This window comes from Phyllostomus discolor, chromosome 13 (genome assembly GCF_004126475.2).
Source record: "Phyllostomus discolor isolate MPI-MPIP mPhyDis1 chromosome 13, mPhyDis1.pri.v3, whole genome shotgun sequence".
NCBI classification, from domain to species: Eukaryota; Metazoa; Chordata; class Mammalia; order Chiroptera; family Phyllostomidae; genus Phyllostomus; species Phyllostomus discolor.
The window spans coordinates 64,559,772-64,582,116 of record NC_040915.2 but is presented as its reverse complement, the minus strand read 5'-3'; the positions used below and the strand labels follow the sequence as shown (position 1 = coordinate 64,582,116).

Sequence of the window (22,345 nt, the reverse complement as noted above, 5' to 3'; positions counted from 1 at the left end):
TGATGGGGCTGAAACTGGAGACAGAAGCATCGCCCTGTCACAGCAGGGTCACAAAGCAGGAGTCGGTTCCCTTCACTCCTGGCTGCTGAGACCAACCGAGGGCCTCGGTCTGCGGTCCCTGACGGCTGCCACACCCACCTGGGCCCCACCGCCTCCCCTGCCACTCTCAGTGGCCCGGCCACCGGCAGGCAGGCCCTGGACTGGGAGGAAGCTGCCAGCCTAGCCACCGACACTGTCCACCCGCAGGCCCCTTCTCCTTCCAGTTCAAGCCCAGCACCTAGATGTCACCCACACTGAGGGGTGTGGCGCGGGCATGCAGGCGGAGCCCCTGCTCCCTTCACCTAACGCAGCGGCAGAGACGAGCGGGGCAGGTGCCGGGCTCAGCTCCGAGGCCGTTCCCCGCACTCACCCTCCTGCCCCCCGTACCACAGCCAGGGCGGCCCTGCCTTCTTCCCATCCGTGGATGAGAGAAGTGAGGTCAGCGGCTCAGAAGAGGCAGAGTCTGGGCTGTGCGGAGCTGGGCAGCACCGCAGTGGGCGGCGGGGGGCTGGATGTGAGGGGACCTAGATTTCCCCTGGGTTTGCTGAAGCTGTGTGTCCTTGACCAAGTCACTTGACTTCTCTGGACCTCAGTGTTTCTAGCTGTGAGTGAGAGCTGTGAGCCCAGTGGGCCCTCTGGTCTCTGTGCCACAGTGTTCTCAAGTTCTGCTCCAGACGGACTATCCAAGCCCCAAATCACACGCTCAGGCCCATGTGCAGCCACAGAGAGGCCAGGGCCGTCCAGGAGGGCGGCCCCTCCCCCGCCCCGACATCACTCTCCCGTCCCCATTCCTCCTGGGCTGGGCAGCCACAGGCCACAGACACTCGGTGGGGAGTGAGGCTTCCCCTGGCTGAAGTTCCAGGCCCCTCGAGAAAGCCTGCCTGGGTGCCCAGAGGTCTGGCCTGCAGAGGAAGGAGCAGGACTAGGGTGGGGTGGGGTACGGAAAGGGGGCATCTCTCCTTAAAGACGGCAGAGCTGTGATCCTGCTCCCCTGGCCCCTGAGACCTGGGCCTCCAGCACCTGCAGCGCCCGGTACCCAGTAGGCCCCGAGAACCCTCGAAGCTGGCTGTCCAGGCCTCACCTCTTGCACCTGGGAAAGGGAAGAGAAGGCCCACACAAACCAGACAGACAATGGCAGTGGCCACAGGGGAAGAAAAGCCAGGACTTAGGACTCTCCAGCCACTGCCTGATACACTCTTCCTGGCTGAACACCCAAGAGAGCTGCATGGGCCCAGCCCGGCCTCTCATGGCCCTTGTTTCCCCCCACCTCCACCCCCACCCCCACCCCTCCTGTGTGGCCTGCCCCCCCCTTCCCACCACCGCCACTGGGCGTCTGCCTCCCACCCTCTCCCCACCCCCGTCCCACCCCAGCCGACCCTGCTGGACTCTGCCTGTGCCTGCCCAGCACCCCCACAGGCTTCACCTCGGGGCCTGAGTGCAGGGCTCCAGCCCCAGCTTGGCAGAGGCCGCACCCGCGGGAACGGGGGAGGCCCTGGGGAGAGCAGGCCCTCGGACCCCGGGGGTCAGCTGTGCCTGCTTCTCTCCCACAGAGTCCGTGCCGATGGCCGTCATCATCGGGGTGGCCGTGGGCGCCGGTGTGGCCTTCCTCGTCCTCATGGCAACCATTGTGGCCTTCTGCTGCGCCCGCTCCCAGAGAAGTACGGGAGGGGGCCCGGGGGTCTCAGGGAGGGGGCAGAGAAGGGGCCAGGCCTAGACTGCCCAGAGAGCGAGGGGGTGGGGGCGCAGCGAGCAGGACCTGCTGGTGCGGTGAGCTGCCGGCGGGCTGGGTTGCAGGCACCTCTGTCTGGGCAGCGCTCGGCGGCGTCTGGCGCACAGTGGGCGCTCAGCCGAGGGCAAACGGGCCTGCACACAGCGTCAGCCGGCAGGGCAGCCCGCCAGCACTGTGGGCTGAACACCGGTAGCCGTATAGAGCTCTGCAGAAATCTCGGGGTGGGGGGTGTCCATCCTTCCCCTCAAGCACCCGTGAGTCCAACCAGAAAAGCAGGTTACCCACGCATCAGAAACAAAAAAGAGCATTCAAGGAATCGCTCTGTGCAGACTTCTAAAGGTCTTTAGTCATTAGCAATAAAACCTTTGTGTTTATGAGCTCGTGAAGGTTACGTGCACCTAGAGTTTCCGTCCTGGGCACAGCGCTGACGTGAGGGGTGGCAGACGCACGCAGGCGGGTGAAAGGGACGGCAGAGCGGGATGGGAACAAGGGCGCAGCCCTCCGGCCCCCCTCCTTCTACACGTGAGCTTGGGCGGGCGGCACCTACCCCCGCCTCAGTCTGCTCCCGTGTAAGAGCCGGGGACCGGAGGGCAGGACTCCTGCCACCCCACACGGCTCTAACACCCTGGGCTGTGAGCACGAGACACAGAACAGATCGTCAGAGCCAGCCTGCCCCTCCCCCACGGGGCAGCCCTCAGCGTGGAGGAAAGCTGGGGGTCCCCCTTATGTCTGCTCTGCTCTAAGCTAAGTGGCCTCGACTCCCCCAGCCATGTGGTCTCGGGGCCTCCCTCACCACCCTCTCCGTGGAAACTGTAGGGAGCGGACCTTAGCCAGAATTTTCTAACAACTCTCCAACTATCAAGTGGCCGCCCCCTCTAGGCACGGCCGAGTCTCCGACACGGAGGCGCTGATACGGGAGCTGCTCCCCCCGACCCCTGCCAGCTGCCATGCCGGGAAGGTTTTGGCTTTGGGTGGGAGGTTGCCCACTGAGGGCCTTTCTAATGGTCAGGTTTGCGGCTCTCTGAGTGGAGAGATCAGAGCCTGGCACTGTGGGTCAGAGGAGACTTTCAGAAGGAAGTGGAGGTGCAGTGGCGTGGAGGACCCAGCTCTGTAAGGTGGACGAATGGATGAGGACGGCCTCTTAGGCCACGGGTGTGGCAGCAGCAGGCTGAGGTGCCTGCTGCCCAGAGCCCAGGGCAACGTCTGAGGGCTTCGCACGCAGCCCTCAGGGTGTCCAGACCGCTGTTCTGTCGGTGCGGGGCCGGCTGCAGAGTGCAGGGGCTGGAGGCTAAACCTGGGGGTGACGGGGGTGTGGGAGCGCGACACCTCGGACCCTAGTGCCTGCGCACGCAGACTGAGTCCGTCACCCACACGTTCCTATTTCATGTCCAGATCTCAAAGGCGTCGTGTCAGCCAAGAACGATATCCGCGTGGAGATTGTCCACAAGGAGCCCGCCTCCGGCCGGGAGGCAGAGGACCACCCCACCATCAAGCAGCTGATGGTGAGAGCGCTGTCTTGCCCACCCCACCCACCCACCCTCCATGCCCTGCAGGCCCCGGGCTGGAAGCCTCCTGGGGCCCTAGGTGCTCCCGAGCAGCAGAGCATCAGCCAGGACGGCCCTTCCCCCAGCACAGGCCAGGGCCCTGCTCTCCACCTGCAAAGACTCCCCGCGTGTCTGCTCTGTTGCACTTGGTGTCCTCGAGGCCCGAAGACTCCTAAATGCAGCCCCAGCTCTCAGAGAGCCTCACCTTTAGGAAGGGAGAGCAGACATGCACCAGTAGCCGCACTACTACACCAACACCCACAGATATTGCACGTATTCAGTGCGTACCCCATATCTCAATGTCCCCCCAAAAGTCTGCAAGAGTCATAGGTTCCTCTTCCAGAACTGACTCGCTCACTGTAAGCCAATCATCGCTTCTCCCACTCTTGCAGCTGGCTGTGCAAACGGAAGGCTGAAACACCCCGAAGGCTGGGAAACTCCAGGGGAGACACGTGGGGGCGGGGGAAGAGCATGGGCCGCCCGGTGCCTCAGTCTCCTCCTCGGGGGAACCGGGGTGGGAGGGGGAGCACGCAGCTGGGTGGAGGACCAGCTGGCAAACCCCGAGCAGCCTGTGGAGCGCCGTGAGCTCTGCAGCCTCGGGAGCTGCTTGTGCCGCTCATAAATCCCCCGTGTCCTCGTCCGTCCCAGAGCCCCCCCCCCCCACCCCGGTCCCTGGTGGACACCCACCAAGGCTTAGAGCGCTAAGCTGACTGTTCCCTCAACTGCTCTTTTTCTATCCAATTGATGTTTCAGTTGATTCCGTTTCAAAAGATCCCTCCAATGGGCACCCTTGCCTGTACCCCGCTGTTAGGCTGCTGGCTCAGGCCTCGCTGTGGCTCCCTGGGCAGTCCCAGCGGCCCCCTCAGTGGTCTCAACATTCTGTTTTCTCACCACTGTACTCAGTACCCCCTCCAGAGCCCCCCAAAAGGGCCCTTCTGTCCCCGGACAGGGACTGGCCCCGAGCTGGTCTCCCTCAGGCCGGCCTGTAGTGCGTGGGTCCTTGACTTTGTGCAGGGAAGATTTCACACCGAGAGTCCAGGTGGTTTTGAGAGTGTGTTTGTTAAAGCTGGGCAGTGGCACAAAGGGAGGGCTTAGGGGAGAAGAGGCAATGGGGGAGAGCCCAGGCAGTGGGTACTCTGCTTTGACTCCCTGGAACCATTATAGGGGAACAGTGAGCCACGGCGGGGCTGCTGTCAGCTCCCTGGGCAAAGTCAGAGAAAGGGGGGCCCTGGAGACGGGTTCAGGGGTTGAGCCCAGTGGAGCCACTGCCGCCCACTGCTCCCCTGGCTGCAAGTCTCACGGGACCCTTAGAGTTTGTAAGTTAAAAGTCCACACCCAAGAAGGGCACCCAGAGACAGCCTGCACTGACATCCTTGGTCTTGAGGGTTATCTTTCATCTGTGGGCGAGAATCCCAGGGGAGGGTCCCAGCAAACTATCCACCAGCTTTCCAGGTGCGTTTTTAACATGCGATGCCTCAAAATGAACACACACGTGAGTTTGGCATTATTCTTTGGTCCGCTTTACTCTTTTCCTTTTATCTTGGGTCTGTCTGACTCTAATCAGGTTTTTGTTACTCGTTCCCTTGACTTCATCTGTCCTGGGGTCAGCTGGCATAAATGACATTAATTGGGTCTCTGTTCTCTATTGCCCTGACCGGGGTGATTTAAGCTACATCTTCTCTTGTTAGGGAAGAGAGGTATAAACCATTTGCTCTCAAGTGTCCTTGGTCGGGGAAGATAAGGTCTTGCAATACACTTGCCGGCTGTAAGTTGCTCAAATTATTTGGCCTTATTTAATTATCTTGTCTCAGTCTCCCCATTCCACTTGCTCAGGCATTTTCCTGGCCTCTTCCAATCCTGCCTCAGCTCTAAAACACAGATCTGACCCTGTGGCTACATGTACCGTATTTTTCAGACTATAAGACACACTCTTCCCCCCCACCAAATTTGGGAGGAATAATGGTTGTTAATGCTGCTGTTGAGTTCTGTTTACATTCACATTGCTGAAATATTATGTTATTTATGGTAGTAAGTATTTTGCCACATTTTTTGCTTCAAATTTTTTTTCCTATTTCCCCCCTCTAAAACCTAGGTGAGTCTTATAGTCCAAAAAATATGGTAACCCCCGGGGGCACCTCATACCTGCTGGGCAAAGTCCACTACCGAACAGGTCAGCGGGCTCCTCACCCTGAGGCACCCTCCAGCCTCTCCCACTGCACCATCCTGCCGAATGCCTGGGGCCCCGCAGACACCCCGGAGACCTGCAGTTCCCAGCCTTCCAGTCCTGCAGACCTCAGAGGCGACTCCCTCTGCCTGTTGAAGCTGTCCGTTGAATGCCATGTTCTCCTACAAGAATCCACTCAAACATCACCTCCTCCACGATTTTCTGTGCTCTCCCCAAACACCGCGCTTTCTCCCTTACCGTGCCTTGCCCAAGTTACTTGTCAGCCTCCCAGTGATCCCCTGGGGCAAAGGTCGGGCTCCTGAGAATCTATGTGAGTGTACTTACTTCCCCAGGGCTAACCTAAGGCCGGACACAGTAGGGCATTTAGTCTTCCCAGGAAGGAGACCGCAGCCTGGACCTGAGAGGGAGCAATGCAGATGAGCTTCAACAAATCCCTGTGGTGGTCCCTGGCTTGTCCTTTGTCCCAAATGGGGCCCGCATTCCTTTCCACTGGAATGTTCCGGCTGCCTCAGCCCATCTCCACACCCCCCAGCCCAAACCCTCAGTGGGAGTGGGGTCGCTCAGCAGTCAGCTAAGACAGGGATGGGGGGAGAGGACAGCTCCACAGAGAGACCTGCTGAGGGATCTGTGGCTAACCCTCCCCTGGGGCGCCTGTCGGTCCCCCACTGCCTTTCACCCCAGTCCCACTACAGCCCCACTCAGAGGAGAGCCGGGCGTGGCAGTGGGACCTGGTGAAGGAGACCTGCCATCCAGGCAGACCCAGGGCACTTCCTGGGGAATGACAAAAGCAGCGTCAGCGCAGGAGTGACAGGGTGGAAGTGCTCTGGCTGATGCCACGGGGCCCCAGGGAGGCGAGTCACAAGGGACAAGCATCGCCACAGCTCAGCCCCGAGAGTGGGTGGGAAGCTGGCCTGCGTCACACCATGTGTAGAAAGGCCCCTTGCGAAGCAGCTGCAGACCACAGGGCAGCACCCCTGCGAGTGTTCGGACTAATTAATACCCCCATTGTGTGCAGGGCGTGCTTTATCTTTCACCTCGGTTTAGTCGTCATCTTAATTCTCAGAAACTTAGAGCTGCACCACTTGGTGCACTCGCCCAACACAATCGTAACATTTGCACCCACGCGAACTGTGTGTAGACCCGGCAGTGCACTAGGCACTGGGACATCAAAGAATTAATTTTAAAAAAAAATTAAACATTCCATCCCGAAAGGCTCTTTGATCGGTGGCTGCAGCATTGAAGGCGCTGTACCAGGTGCGCTGCGGACCCAAAGGGAAACAAGAAGTGATCCTTCTCTGGAGCTCTTCGGTCTCTGTTGAGGAAGATCAGGACATCTCAGCCACTGCCACGTGGCCCGGGGTTCCCATGGTTCACTGTGACCCCTTCGTAACCCTTCACTGAGCCAGGCGCTGGGTGACGTGCTCTCTGCCAGGGCCCCACCCCGTGCCCAGTGGTCAAGGTTCTGCAATCATTTATCAACAGATCCACCGCCCTGATGGGAACGGCTGTATCTTAATGTGCGTAGGCCTGGCCCTTAGGACAGTGTGGTGCCCAACCTGAAATCCAGTAAATCAGGTGTCCCCAAGCTCAGGGCCGCAGGCCAGCAACCGCCTGTTCGGGGCTGTTAGGAACCCGGCCACCTGGCATGAGGAGAGCTTAAATGTAAAGCACTTGAATCACCTCGAAACCACCCTCCCCTGACCCAATCTGTGGAAAAATTGTCTTCCACGAAAATGGTCCCTGATGCGAGAAAGGTTGGGGACTGCTACAGTCAATGGTCAAGGGATTGAAATGAATCAGCCAAGTGAGCGCTCTGTAGGTGGTCCCCTAGCCCAAGGGGAGTAAGTTGGATCTCAGAGTCCTGCCTTTCGCCCACCCCCCCCCCTTCCCTGTCTCCCCCTGTCTCTCCGGAAAGAGGTGAACAGAGATCCGGGAGCAACAGAGATCTGAAATCTCCTCCTGCTCCTTCACCTGCCTCCTGCCACCAGGCAGTGGAGGTGGGAGAGGGGAGGCAGAGACGGCAAGCTTCTTTCAAGTTGGTTCCTCCTACTTTTTCTTGGGGGAAGTAGGCACTTAGCCCACTTCCTGCCCCCTGAGCAGCCATTCTTGGGTTGCAGATGGACCGGGGTGAATTCCAGCAAGACTCAGTCCTCAAGCAGCTGGAGGTCCTCAAAGAAGAGGAAAAGGAGTTTCAGAACCTGAAGGTAGGCGTGACCACCAGCTGCACCACCCGCTGGGATTCTGCTCTTCAGCTCGGATGGCCCGAGCCCTGCCTGTGTCCATACAAACAACAGCGAATAGAAGAGAGGCCAGAGGCCACTCTAGGGACAGGTGCCTAGCCTCTCCCTAAAGTGGGTCCCTCCCCTGCAAACGCACCTGCTGCCTCACCCCCACACTAAGGAGGCAGCAGAGTTGAGGCCGAGCTCCCACAGGCTCCTGGCCCACAGCCTTTTCACCGATACACTTGAAAACCAAGTATCTGCGTCCTGGGCAAAAACAACGAACACAGTCTGGTTCTCAAATGACCTCGAATTGTGCTGATAACTAAACACACCCACAGAGAGGCCCCTGCTTCCCTCCTTTCGGCGTCCTCCCCTCCCAGCTGCCACCTGAATACCTGACACCCTTGGTGTCCCCACCAGGGTAACCCTTCCACATGCTCCCTCACCCATTTCTCTGCTGCAGCCCCCTCCTCCCGTATCTCCTCATCCTCGCCAGGGTAAGTTAGGACTGGTTCCACATAGAAAGTTCAGTGCAATCTCTGCCCTGCCTGGTGACACTGCTCTTGCTCTTGTCCCCTACCCCAGGACCCCACCAATGGCTACTACAGTGTCAACACCTTCAAGGAGCACCACTCAACCCCCACCATCTCGCTGTCCAGCTGTCAGCCGGACCTGCGCCCTGCAGGCAAGCAGCGGGTGCCCACGGGCATGTCCTTCACCAACATCTACAGCACCCTGAGCGGCCAGGGCCGTCTCTATGACTACGGCCAGAGGTTCGTGCTGGGCATGGGCAGCTCGTCCATCGAGCTCTGTGAGCGCGAGTTCCAGAGGGGCTCCCTCAGCGACAGCAGCTCCTTCCTGGACACGCAGTGTGACAGCAGCGTCAGCAGCAGCGGCAAGCAGGACGGCTACGTGCAGTTCGACAAGGCCAGCAAGGCCTCTGCCTCCTCTTCCCACCACTCCCAGTCCTCTTCCCAGAACTCCGACCCCAGCCGACCCCTGCAGCGGCGGATGCAGACTCACGTCTGAGGATCCCCCACCGCCGGCAGGGAGGCGGGGGACTGGGGCCACGGCACGTCCTGGCTCTCCAGACGACATGGGTACTTTGCAGAGGACCCCAGGACCAGCAGCCTCCAGGACAGCCCCAGAGTGCCTCTGCCACCGCCCTGCTCCGAAGCCCCGATCAAGCACAAATCTGGGTCCCCGTCTGCAGCTGGCCAGAGGCGCAGGGTGGGGTAGTGCCAGAGGACGCAGCTGAGTGCGCTGTGCTCCGCACTGGACACTTGGGTCCCCAGCCCTTTCCTGGAGGCCCCTCCCTTCCTGCTCTTCCCGCAGGCACTAGAGGCAGCTCTAACTTGGCTTTAATGAAACTGCCGATCACTCTCCAACCTCCCTGTGAGCTCTGTCCCTGGCTGCCCGTAAGCTCCACCCCCGCGCCTGTGCTCCCCTGCGACTCTAGGGAGAAGAGGTGAAGCGCTTCCCCACACTGAGCTGCCCCAGAGACCCCAGCGCCCTCTGCTGCTCAGAGCTGGAAATGGCCCTGGACACAGGACCGTCTCTCACCACACTGGCTGGGAGCCCACCCCCAAATTGTTTGGTGTTTTGTGTCCATACTCTTGCAGTTCTGTCCTTGGACTGATGCCTCTGAACTCTGGGGCGGGACTGGCCCAGTCAGTGACTGGGGTCTTGGGAGGGGGAGGGAGGGGAGGAGGGAAAGTGCAAACGTTCGGGGGAACATCTGACCTGACACGCCCCGCCCCCTAGCCAGGCTGTGAGCCCCAGAGCCTTCCCCGCCCGACCCTGCTTTGCATACTCCCTCTCCTCTACAGCACCTCAGAGTTAGCATAAGGAGTGTGAGAGCTTCTCTGGTCAGCGCGGAGAGGGTTTCCTGGCAGATGTAGGTTTGAGGGGACTAGAGGCCAGGTCTTTAGGGTGATGAGACTCGCTTTCTCAGCTGATGACTCTCCAGGGGCCTGGATTCACACCAGGAACAGTGGCCCTGTCTCCTCAAGATGCCACCGGCAAGAGAGACAGTACATCAACACCTTATCCCTCCTACTCCCCACGCGAGAATAAATGTTAGGGTTGTTACTCCAACAAATTCGTGCTTTCCTTTTGTTCCCAAAGAGCCACAGGAAGGGCCCAAGAGCTTTGGGGACCCAGGGTCCTTTGCTCCTGTGTGATTCCGTTTTCCTAGCTCATGAAGGCAGCTGACCGCTCTGGTCCGGGTGCTCTGGTACCCGAGACAGGCTCCTCCCCCTGTGGCTGCGCCCAGCCCAGAGGGCTGCAAAAGCAAGACCCACAGCCACCTGACTTGTGCCATCCACAGCTCAGTGGCACAGGGGTGGTCCCGGGCATGGCAGGGGTCCTTCCAGGTCTTTCTCTCTGCAACATTCTGCACGGGAAGTGTCCTTCCTTGGGGGTTCAGGGAAGGAGGCCCTCTTCAAAGAACCTATGGCACCAAAAACCATAACATTCTAAGACTCAAATAACGTTCCCAGAGTGTCCTTGCGTGGGTGGGAAGCCTGACATGGGTGACAGCAGACGGGGAGGGACAGGCAAACAGGGCCAGGTGAGGGGGCTCGCTCAGGGAGCAGGATTCACGTGCAACTTTGGAGAGCCCAAACTGCCCCTACGGTTGGCATTCCTCACAGGTTTTAGGTCTTTCTTCTCCCACTTTCCCATAGTCCTTACCTGTCACGGGAGCCTCATCTCAAAGGTCTGTGCTTCTGTCCATACGTGGATTCTGGGATGGCCCCAGCCCACAGAGTCTATGCACTGCCTTCTTAGCACCTCCGCCTGGGAGGGTGTTTGGCTCCCACCATGTTTCTTACTGCTTCAAAACTCCCAGAGCCAGAAATGCCTTCCTTTGCAGCCCCCAGGCCCAGGGTAGTGGAAACTGATGAGAAATATACGTGTACATGCCAGTCTCAGATGCTGCTCCTAGTGCCATTCTGGCCCAGCACAGAGGCCAGGGCGTTGGCTCCTGAACATGCTAGGTTAATTTTTTATTTATTGATTTTTAGAGAGGGGGGCAGGGAGAAAGATCACACGTGAGAGAGACATCAATATGTTGTTCCACTTATTTATGCCTTCTTTGGTCCATTCCTGTACATGCCCTGACCGGGGATCGAACCTGCAACCTTTGGCTTATTGGGATGAGGCTTTAACCAATCTCCCAAGGTTCCAAGATCAGATGTAAAATGCCTTGGGGTGCTAGAATAAGAAAGAAGATGACTTACAAGGATTTGTTCATTAATTTGTCCTGGTCTTCCCCAGGAAGTGGGTGGGAAATCCTCCTCATCCTCACCACAGCCTTCCTTGGCCCCTGCCCACCCCCACCCCTCACAGCTTTCATAATAGGGTGAAGGCACTCATTCTTTCCAGACATCTGAGGTTCTGACTCAGAACAACCGGAGCACAGGGGAGGAAGCTGTTGTCCCTCGGAGCAGAGTGAGTGTGCCTTGAACTTCAGGCAGCCCCAGAGTAAGCGTGTGGACTGTCGTAGAAGACGAGCAGAGAGTCTCAACAGGGGCCGAGCAATCAAAGCTCAGACATCCAGTGCCCCCTACCCCAGCCCCGCCAGCTCCCTTGGATGCACAAATACAGCAAGGACCACCGAAGGGACAAGAGGGCCTTGGCGAAGGAGAAGAACAGAAAGGGGGGATTGGTAGCATCTGGGGCTTCTGGAATGTTGAGGCATTGGGAAGGAGCCCAGACTGAGCTGTGTGCACCCCTCCTGGCCTCCAGCACCTTTCATTTCTTGCACAGGAGTGAGGGTGCAAACAAGCTGTGGAGGGAGGTGTTACAAAACACCTTGTTTAAGGCCGTGGGAAGCCCTGAATTCCCCTGTAGGTGATTTCCAATGAACTGAAATGAGTCTACATTTGAAATCTTACTTAATCCTCATAAGTCTACAAAGTATTACAATTTACAGGCAAGGAAATGAGGTTTAGAGAACCCCAAAAGACTTGCCCAAGGTCACAGAGCTAACAAGTGGCAAACGGGAGGGTGAAACACACGTGACTTCCTCTGTAAGATGTTTCCGTCCTACAGTGCCAGCCCAAGGCCACGTTCACCCTAGAACAGGATGGAGATGGCCTGTGGGAAAGGCCGTCCACAAGCGCCCACTCTGAGGCAGGCTGAGCAGGGACAGGCCACTGCTCCATCAGGAAGGCGGGACTGGCATCCTCCGCCTCAAGTCCCCCAGTGACCTGGAAAGACCACAGCTCCCTGGGAAACAAAGCCATTCTTGTATCAAATGCTTGCCCCACCCCCACCCCCGCCGCTTCCCCCACCAAGGCCAGTGTCCAGTTTTCTGATCGTTTTAAAATGTGCTGTTGGCTCGGAGTCCCTGGATGGAAGCCCAGTTTCTAATTCTCAGGCTCACTATCAGTCTGGAGAGGCCAGGGCTATTTCCACCACCTCGCCGACCTTCCTGGGATAGGAAGTGCTCTCGCTGGGAAAGCTAGAATACCACAACCCGTGCAACCCGTTTCTGACGGAGCCCTGTGACAAGGCCTTGAGGCTGCCTCTGAGCTTCCGGAGCAGAAAGCACCTGAGGAAACGAAAACAACACGATGCTGTTCTTGGGAGGTTTCTCAGAGCAGGGATTGCACTTCTCCCTTCCCGTTCGGGGAGGCGCAGGCGCGGTGTGGGTGCCTGCTATTAAGGAATCGGAATCGAAACCGCAAGGTGCGCTCCGCAGGTGCCATGCGCTCCTCCCAGGTGTTGCGTGTGGTTTCTGGTGGCGCCAGGAAAAGAAAAGACGAAGGCGGCCCTGCGACGAGTTTCTTCTCCTAAAATAAACTCTTTATTAAAATAAAAGTATACGTATATAAATAAAAGCTGTCTTGATTTGCATATAGATTTTTATTTGAAGTACCAGTTGGCATGCGTATCTAAAGAAACGTAATCACTTAGACATAAACCAACAACATCGCAATCAAATCTTGCATTTTACTTCTTCCTTTAAAAAAACAAAGGCTTTTAGAAGCCTCTGATGTAAGTTGTCTTCAGATGCGACCACAGGCCAGCCATTTGCAGCGTAAGCCCCCAGCAGCCTTCGATAGATCGATGGCCGATAAGGACCTCTCGGCCTGCCCTTTCCTTCGGGGTTCCAAAGGCTCCGATCCTCTTTCCCCAACTCCCTCGTTTCAGTCCTCCTCACCAGGCCCAAAGCTGGCAAACAGGAGGAAATTCCAAGCTGCTCTTCTTTCTAAAAATAAGGATTCGTTTTCCTGGGCGAATGCATTTTCGCTATAGGAAGACAATCATCGATCATTTTCCCTAACTGCAGTTCTCCCCAGTTTGCTGTCACAGCTAGGGCTCTGACATCCATGGAGACCTTTTGTTACTGCAGGCTCTGCAGTTTTACTTACTCCTGCCCTAATATATAATATAATATATATATTATATATAATATAATGTTATATTATATTATATTATATATATATATATATATATATATATATATATATATAAAATTTAGAAGGTTTAATTTTAGAGAGAGGGGAAGGGAGGGAGAAAGAGAGGGAGAGAAACATCAATGTGTGGTTGCCTCTTGTATGCCCCCTACTGGGGACCTGGCCCACAATCCAAGCATGTGGCCTGGCTGGGAATTGAACCAGCGACCCTTTGGTTCACAGGCCAGCACTCAATCCACTAAGCCATACCACCAAGAGCTGCCCTAACCCTTTTAAAGGGCCTTTTGTGAACACACACCATTCTTGCTGACTGTAGTCTAAATCCCTGGTGCTGGTATCCACCGGCCACTCCATGTTTCCACATCTCCTCTCTGGAACAGCCCACTGAGCCCGCACGCTGGGTAGGATCTCCTACACTCTGGGGCCCAAAGTGGTTCTTGAGCCCACAGATCAGGGAGACCAGCCCTGCAAAGATATCCATCTCCTTCTGCTGCTGGGTAACCTCACAGCCCTTGGAAATGCCTTGGAATGCCATGAGAACATTCAAGGAATGCTCCTGAGACTCCAAGACGAGGTAAACAGAGTCTGGAGGAACAGCCAGTGGGAGCACTGGGGTCTGAGGAAGCGGAGCTTCTCTGGTTACTGTTCCCAGTGACACAAGAGGAAAAGAGAGGCTCAGGATAGACACTGAACACAGGAAGTCTTTCCCCTGAAGGTCACCCCCAAAGACACGTTCAGGGGTACCAAATTAAAGATACCACCTTTGCCTGCTTTGTAAGAAAACTAAAAGGGCCGGGGTCTCGATGCCCGAGGACTAGAAGCTGTGTCTGTGATGCTAATGAACACTGCGCTTGGAAGGAAGAGGGCAGTGGAGATGGCGTGATAAGGACCCGGGGCTTCTGCAGAAGAAGTCTTAGATAAGAAACCCCATTTGACTTTCAATGTACAGTTTCTAGCTCTCCTGCCACGCGGGCCTTCGCCAGTGGAACCTAAATCTACAGAGGGAGAGAACAGAGCTGGCGACAGTTGCCCCACTGGACTCTAATTTCCACTCGAGTAATTCATTTTTCCCCCCTCAGGAGAGAAACACATTTTTAAGCAGAGGATACTCCTAAAGTGTTAAAATGGGCGATGTAGGTAAATGGTGTTTTTAGAAAGTCTCAGACTAATAGATGGTTCTGGAATAGCTTAGTTCAGTAATTCCAACTTCAATCCCCTAGTGTGATTTCAACTTCTAAGCCTCCTCGCACTCCCTCCACCCAAGTCCACCCTCCCAGTCCTGCAAGATTTCTGAGAAGAAGCTGTGCCTCTCTTGAGGGCTGGATGTCCTTTAAAACGTTAGTGTTTCCTGGGAACCTGAGATCTGCCTTCCCAAGTTCATTTTTCCCTGGGAACCTTTGTCAGAGCCTCACAGACAGGACCGTGATCTCTCCCGCTGACTCCAGCTCTCTGCAACCCCCTTACCTGAGGAAGCAGAGCCTCCCAATGCATTTGGGCTCCCCCCAGATCTGGCACCTACCGAGACTCAGGATTCATCTCCCTGCCTCAATTCTTGGGTGCAGGATCCTCAAGGCCTCCTGTCTAACAAGACAGGTAAACTTGTGGAGAAAGAACTGGAAGGGAAAACAGGCTATAGCTACACACACACACACACACACACACACACACACATCTCTCCTTAAACTTTTAATTTGGAAAGATGTTCCTGGGGCCATGTCTGGTACAGAACCATGGGAATGCTCAAAACCAACAAACAGTTTTCTGAAGCTATAATTAAGACAGCAAAAAAGTCAGGGTGGGGAGACCTAACCACGGAGGTCGTACTTACAGCCTCGGTGTAGGAACCTACTGTGGTATGCTGTGTGATGTGTATACCATTGAAATAAATGGATAATGTCTCCCAAGAAAGCGCTTCCTCCAAAAGCCCCCGAAGGCGTCTGGCTTCGACAGGAAAATCACCGCAGAGCGCAGCTTGCACTCACTGTTCATTGTTCGATTGTGCAAAGCCTGCATTTGTGTCATTTCGCTGTCTTACCCTTCCTTTGCTTGCGGGTGACTCAGACAGACTTTTGTGGAACCGGCCATGTTACTATGGACCTGGGCCAATATTCGACCCGGCAGCTGTACCTCGCTGTTTTGCCTGCTTTATGGTGTTTTCCATTATGCAAGGCAGCTTTCCGATCTAACATCTGTATCATTCTTTACAGTGCACGCAATCTACCCATTAGACCCTTAAAACCTCCTTGTGAGGTGGGCAGGCACAATCCGTTTTCCAGACGGAGGGGCAGGGCTTCGCCCTGCTGATGACAGGGCGGCAGGGAGTTCGACCCGCCCCCCAGCCGTCTGCGATAGGCTGGGTGCATTCCGCCTTTTCCCGCCTTACAGACAGAACTGCTCCCACTTTCCTTAGACTAGTCGGTCTAGCATGGTGGTGGTGGTGGTGGTAGTGGTGGGGTGCTATTGTCCTTAGGAGGTGCAAATAAACACCCGAAGTGTCCAAAGTGAAGCCACACTATCTGATGTTAATACAAGGTAACCCTTAAATGTGTTCGTGGGGTAGATCAAAGCCTAAGCTCCTTGCCTGGCTCTATGGCTGGGCTGGGAGTCCCCTTCTTCAGGACTCCGCGGAGAGGCGCAGGGCTCGTCGAGCCGGGTGAGGCTGTGCCAGAGCGGAGCCCCAGAGGCCTGGTTCAGCTGTGACCATCCCCGCCCCGTTCCCACGGCCACCAAGCTGGCCCTAGCCTGCTGGCGAGAATGCGCATGCGCACCCTGCCGTCCACCCCCATCCCCCACCCCCACCGGGGGCGGGGCCGGCCTTGCCGGTGGCTCCTCTTGCAACCGAGCCTGTTTAAGGCAGCTCCAGGACGCGGGGGGATTAGGATGGGCTTTGCACCCAGACGGTGGATTTGAGAGGCGCATGAGGTCATCCTGGAGTCTAGACTGCTAGAGCAGTGGTTCTGAGTGCTCGTTAAATTCCAGATTGCTGCACCCCAGCGGCCTGGGTAAGACCCAAGAATCTGCATTCTTCATTCGTCCCCAGATAATACTGATCTAAGAGGTCCTCATTGGCTGGCCCCAACTTCTGGTTTCGAGAAATGTAAGACCTGGGAGCGTGGACGTGGAGAAATGGTTGATCCTCCATGATTAAGTGGCAGAGCCTGGTGTAGAATCCAGACTGGGAACTTGCACTACTGCTTGCCCCTCCTGTTCCCTGTTCCCCTTCCTGCCCCCTGTTCAGGGCGCGGTGCAATCAGTACCAGCCAGGCTGACAGGCAGTTCATTCACACTGGGGGCCAAGGGAAGAAGAAAGTCCCTTTCTCAGTATACCCAAGAGCCCCACCCAGCTCCTCCACATCAAAGCTCCATTGGCAGCACTGCCCCTCTGCCCGCGCTGCCTCAGGCTGCACCCTGGAGAAAGCTGAGCCCACACCCTGAGAGAACAATGGGCAGATCCCCACCCCCACACACAGCCCTGTGTGTGTGTACGAGATTGTGAAGGGCTGTCTGCATATGGCATCAGAAGCATAACCCGACGAGCATGTAACGTGCCCTTGTGTCTACATGCATGTGCATGTGGAGCCTGACCCATCCGTGTGTGTCGGGTGCTGGCTCACGTTTAGGCCTGTTCGGTAACAGGCAGTGACCCCGGTCTAGGACAGCTGGATCTTGTGTGCTGACAGCCACTTTCAATGGGCCTGGATGGGGAAATGGACACTCCCTTGCACACCCTCAATGAGAAACAGCTGGGGAAGCATCGGGGAGAAGCAGAACCGAGAGCCCCAACCCTGTGTCTCATGCCCCCATCAGCAAGACCCCTCCCCCGTGCCTTGCAAAAGCCTGAGAGGGGTGGCAGATGCTGGGCCCCTACTTGCGGGTGGAGTTCCCCCCTCTCCCGGTAATTCCACCAGGCTTCCCAGAGCGGTTCTCCCCTCCCCTCCTCCGATGGGACGGTGATGGGTGTTCTCCAGGCCGCTCTCACACTGTCAAGAAGTGTGTCATTTTCCTCCGTCCCTCCCCAAGCCCCTGCCCTTTTCTAAGTGTGTCCTGTCCCAGCCCAGCTCCAAAACCTCAAGGCTGCAACTCTTTCCGAGAAAGCCAGGCACACAGCTGTGAGACCCACCCCCTATGGGGAGCTCCAGCTCTCCCTCCTGGCTCCAGATGTAAAGAGACAGCTGTGGGGTGGCAGCAAGCCCAGTTGGCAGCCAAGCAGGGCTTGGGAAGACGGAGAACAAAGAAGGGAGAGGCAGGCAAATGGCAGGGCTATCCCAAGTCTAGAGACCTGGGTGGGGGGTGCATTTCGCCCCCTGGCTTGGCAACTGGTGGGCAGGCCGTGCCAAACCCCTTAGCTGCTGCCCCAGCCCTGCCTGTCCCAACCTTGGCAGCCCAGACCATTGGCAGAACCTTCTGCAAACTCCATTTTTATGATTCCCGCTTAATCTGCGAAGGAAAACTTGGCTTCCTTTGTCTGACTCCACCCCAGTCTTCACACAGACACCTCCCAGCATGAGATTTTGCAAGCTGCGAGCTGGTGGTAAGAGAGAGGAAGGAAGGTGGGGAGGGTGCTGCCCCTCCCATCTGGTATCCCCCTGCCCCTCCCCACCTCTGGGAAGCACACCGGGATCCAGGCTGCCAGGCTGGGTGTCGGGCAGACGGGGCTGCTCTGGGCACCACTTGCTTGCCTGCCACGCCAGGGTGACAATGTATGACTTGACACCAAGCGCTATACTCAAAAATAGACTTCCTGAATGACCATGACCTGCTCTGAGTCCCCCTGGGTCTTTAACAAGCCTGCCCACTGCCGGGTCCCACTGCCTGCCCACGTCCTCCCCAATCCGAAAGGACACGGCGTTATCACAACTGCTTCTGTTTTAGGAAAAATAGTTTAATTTGTTTGGTACCTCTTTTCCAGGTGAGGTTCCCTTCCCCATGGGACACACCTACCACTGCTCTTCCCATGCCCGCTGGGAGGGGCAGCCGCTCTCTGGAGGACGGGCAAGCACACACTCCAGGCGACCCCCCTCCTGGGAGGCCAGCTCGGGATCTAGGCCTTAGTGGGCCCCTCGCTTTTGTGATTCTATAAAAAGTGGTCTGAACACTGTAAATGCCCCCTTTTCTGGATGCCACGGGACCAGCCCACGACACTTTCTTCCCCTTAATTAAATAGCCTGTTAAATAATCTCCCGGCACGGACAGACAGGACATCACGGCAAGTCCTCGTTCCTTCGCCGGGCTCCCACTGCCCAGGGCCTCCGCCTGGACGAGGTCTGGCTTCCACCAGAGCAGCCAGGGGCATGGCCTCTCCTCAGACCTGGCCAGTCCCGGGACCCCTCCCCACACAGGCAGGGGAAGACTGGGCTGGTCCCGCGGGCACCGGGCACCAGGCACCCCCACCGCTGTGGCTGGGGGCTGCTCAGGCAGCTGAGTGGGCAGACGGATGGGTACAGCTCCCGCCCAAGTCAGAAGTAAGTGAGGTTCTTCACTGCTCCGATTTCCAGCATCCGTTTGATCGCCAGGGCCTCTTGGGAGACGTTGTGGCCCGACCCCTGTGGAGACAGCCAAGGAAGCAAACTGAGGGGCTCCTAAGGGCGCCCCTGGGTCCAGGGTAGCCTCCTTGGCCCTCCCTACCACCCCACAGTCTGGGAACTCCCTTCCCTGTGCCGCCCCTCAGAAAGGACAATCTGTGTGGCCTAATACCAAAGACACTGGCCTGGGAGTCCAGAGGCCTGGTTGCCAGTTCTGACTCCGAGTGGCCTCCCTCTGGGCCCCTGGCACCACTCACTCCGCGCCATGTCCCAGGCTGGTCTGCCCCGCCCAGCTTGCAGATGGGGCCCCTTACCGCCATAGATTTGAGCGTGATCTGCTCGTAGTAGTGAATGGTCTGCTTCCTGTTGTAAGGGTCTGGGTAGCCGAAGCCAGCGATGTGCACCACGTCGCAGAGGTGGAGGGCCAGGGTGATAGCCAGCAGGCCTGTGGTGGGCTTCTGAGGGACGAGGGTGGGGGAGGTGTTGTTAGGGGCAGCTGTGCACCTGGCAGCATCTTCTGGGCTGTCCTGTACAGCAGCCACCAGCACAGCTGGCAACTGAGCAAGGGAATGAGGTTCGTGCAGCTGAGGGACTGAATTTTTCATCTTATTTAATTGAAATTGAAATTGAACTAGCCATATGTGGCTCGTAGCCACCACACGGCATAGTACAGATGGGGAAACTGTGGTTTATCACTGTTCAGCAGCTCCCTAAGGAGTGGAACAGCTCTGCTCTCAGCCTTGGAGTACCTCACCTCTTTCAGATGTGGGGGCCCCACATTCATGGGGGGCCCTTTGTGAGGTGGGCTCTCCCTTTCTGTCAAGTAGGCAATGGTAAGACCTTTCCATCTGCTTCATGGGCTGCTCCAGGGACCTGCCCTTCCTCATCCCCAGTTCACCCACAGGGACAGACATCCTGAGGTCCCGACCCCCCCTGCCCCACCCCGCTGTCCTCAGCTTCTGCCTCCCAGACACTGCAGCTGGCCAGGCCTCCTGAAGCCAGGATTTCGCCAGTGTCTACTTCTGAACCTTGCTGTCATTTCATTTCATCTGTCACTTCCTGCCCAGCCTTCCGCCCGTGTCTCCCAGTGTCACCCCATGTCACCACCACAGTGCTACCTCATCCCCTTCAGACTTTCGCCCAGCACGCAGCCACGGCCTTCCAGCCAGCCCTGCTGGGCCGCCGGCCCCTTAAACCACCAATCTCTGCTCTCCCCCGTACTCCCGAGACCAGTTAAACACACTCCCGCCCACCCAGCTGTCCTCACTGGACACCTGATGTTGTCATACACCTCTCCATTCCACCTGGAAAGTACAGGTTGTGGCGGGAGAATTCTCAGACCCCCCAAGGCCCTCACCCTTGCCCGTGTGTGGAAACCACAGCTATGATAAGCTACGTCGCCTTACGTTGTATTGCTTTGTAGGTGACACTGTTGACCATGGCAGTGATAACCCTGGTGAGCTTGACCTAATTCCATGAGCTTATCTAGCCCGTCTGGAGCTGAGCAGTGGAGGAAGTCAGAGCTCGAAGCCTGATGGATTTATCTAGCTGGGGTTGGCTGAAGGCGGAGGAGGGGCACGTGGGGAAGAGCTGAGGGAGCTCTGCCCGCGCTGGCCAGAAGCCAGCGAGAAAATGGGACCTTGCTCCTGCAACCATGAGGAACTGGATTCCTCCCACGAGAAGGAGCGTGGCAATGAGTCGACCCCCAGCCTCCAGCCTCCAGACGAGAACTCAGTCCGGCTGCTGCCCGGATTCCAGCCTCGTGCAGTATTCACCGCTTTCCGAAAGCTCCTGCTGTGCCACTCGCCTTTACCAAAGACCTATGGAAGCGCCTGTGTTTGCTAACCGAAAGTAGTCCCAGGGGGATTTTCACTTTTATGAAAAAAGGTGAAAAGCCAACAGAGCCTCAGCATTTGTTTTGCAGCGAGAGTGGCCCCGCCAAGCTCCTTCCCCTGGAACCACACCCAGCATCCCGCCGCCAGAGCTCTGAGCTGAGGCTGAGCATCTGCGCCTTCTCCAGGCTTACTCTGTGCGCCGGCAGCGAGATGTGCCCTGACGTACCAGGAAAGACTGAGAGACCTCGTACGGGTGCTGTGCTTGGCATGAAACTGGGCACAACTGAATGTGGCAATGGTGGTGAAATAAAGACACAGAGATGGACAGTGACTGTTTCTTCGCTTCACACGATTTCGGCTTACGACGGGTTTCATGGGAACACGTGGCTTTGGGAGGGCGGGGCAACCACACACCTGCCCTAGGCAGAGAACCCGGCCACACTGGGCAGGACTTCTGACCTACGGCACGGGGAGCGGGTGCAGGGGTGTTGCTGGATGCCACGGCGCTGTGGCAATCTGTGAGGCAATGACAGGAAGCTAATACAGACCAGGTCCACCCTTTGTTTCTCTTCCTGCTGCAGGAGCTGGGTTCTGGTCCTTCCTTTCTCTACCCACCCTGCCCCGTCAGCCTTCAGGGGCAGAGCTGCCTCCAGGCTGCCCCGCAACCCCACTTGCAGAACTCAGTGCAGGGGGAGCATTTGGTGATGGGTTTTGTTGAATGATGCGCCTTTCCCCCATTCTCTGCCGGATGGGCCCCAGGACCCCGGAAGGCCCAACCCCAGCACCACCTCCTCTGGGGGCGGGGGCTCAAAAACAGCCCCCAGCCGAGGTCTGCCCCCTCGGAGGTCCCACAGCACCCGGCACAACTCTCTGCTGGGCACTTGGCGACACCATGCTGCTCCCTGTGTGGTTATTCTGCCGGCCGGAGGGCCCTCAGAGGAAGGAGTGAGACTTACTGCCCGCCCGCCTGCCTGGGGCCGGCCCTGCTCAGGGTGGTCCCAGCAGCCGGGGTGCAACGTGCAAAGATGAACCCCAGTGGACGCCCATGAAGGATACAATCTTTTATTCAAAACCCGGCCTCCACTGTGTGCGCGTCTCCATGACAGACCTGCTTCTGTGTCTTAAATGTCTTTTTACATCCTAACGTGGCTTTCAAAGGTCACACCCCCACCTCAGAGATAAGAAAGCAGGCTCTGAGCAAGCTGACTTGCCCAAGACCACAGGGGTCCTGTCCACTTCTGCTGGTCACCTCTGTCCACCCACCCACCGGGCCTCTCGGAGGCTCAGAAGGCGTGCGAGGACGTGCTCAGGAAGCACCAAGCCACCGCCCACCAGCCTTGACCACGTGACCACCAAGGGCCCTGAGAGCTAAAACCAAAACCGTAGCTTGCAAAACTACATCATGACTGCACAAATTCACCGTGACGGGCCAGACAGACTGTAAGCTCAAATCCTTCTCCCAGGCCAGCCCCTCTGTGAGATCGCCGCTGAGGCAATCTCACATGACTGCACCAGCTGGGGCTGTCCTGCAGATGAGACCGCGACGGTCCCAGCAAGGCCCAGCGTACAAATGTTGCCCGGTGCGTGCCTGAACCATCCTCTGAGTCCAGCCCCGAGCCCCAGGAACTGCCCCCTGTAACTCTGCACTTTGGAGATGGCCTGTGGTTCTCGAGTCTGCGCTCTCCCTGGCCTGGGCCAGCCAGTAGCAGGGTGTGTGTGCCCGAAGGTCCCCCGGCTTCCACAGGTGCTGCTCCTACGGGAGGTGATGGCTCCCTCCTCTCGCAGGGGCCTCTCGGGCTTTCTGACTCTCTCGGGCCCTCCTGCCTACTTCCCACCATGCCCC

At 57.3% G+C, this 22,345-nt stretch overlaps 2 protein-coding genes across 8 annotated transcripts in view; one reads left to right on the top strand and one right to left on the bottom strand.

The window, feature by feature from the left end:
- The window catches only part of KIRREL3 (kirre like nephrin family adhesion molecule 3), a 503,419-nt gene extending 491,892 nt beyond the window's left edge, over positions 1–11,527 (top strand). For both annotated transcript variants that reach the window (XM_028527883.2, XM_028527882.2), the window contains 4 exons: positions 1,590–1,697; positions 3,161–3,270; positions 7,615–7,701; positions 8,305–11,527. In XM_028527883.2, the coding sequence (XP_028383684.1) occupies positions 1,590–1,697; positions 3,161–3,270; positions 7,615–7,701; positions 8,305–8,748 (749 nt within the window). In that variant the 3' untranslated portion in view covers positions 8,749–11,527. The remainder of the gene's footprint in view (positions 1–1,589; positions 1,698–3,160; positions 3,271–7,614; positions 7,702–8,304) is intronic.
- Positions 11,528–18,006: 6,479 nt separating this feature from the next.
- The window catches only part of ST3GAL4 (ST3 beta-galactoside alpha-2,3-sialyltransferase 4), a 34,052-nt gene continuing 29,713 nt past the window's right edge, over positions 18,007–22,345 (bottom strand). For all 6 annotated transcript variants that reach the window (XM_028528699.2, XM_036014709.1, XM_036014707.1 and 3 more), the window contains exons 10-11: positions 18,982–19,125; positions 18,007–18,688 (exon numbers count right to left, since the gene is read on the bottom strand). In XM_028528699.2, coding sequence (XP_028384500.1) covers positions 18,602–18,688; positions 18,982–19,125 — 231 coding nt within the window. In that variant the 3' untranslated portion in view covers positions 18,007–18,601. The remainder of the gene's footprint in view (positions 18,689–18,981; positions 19,126–22,345) is intronic.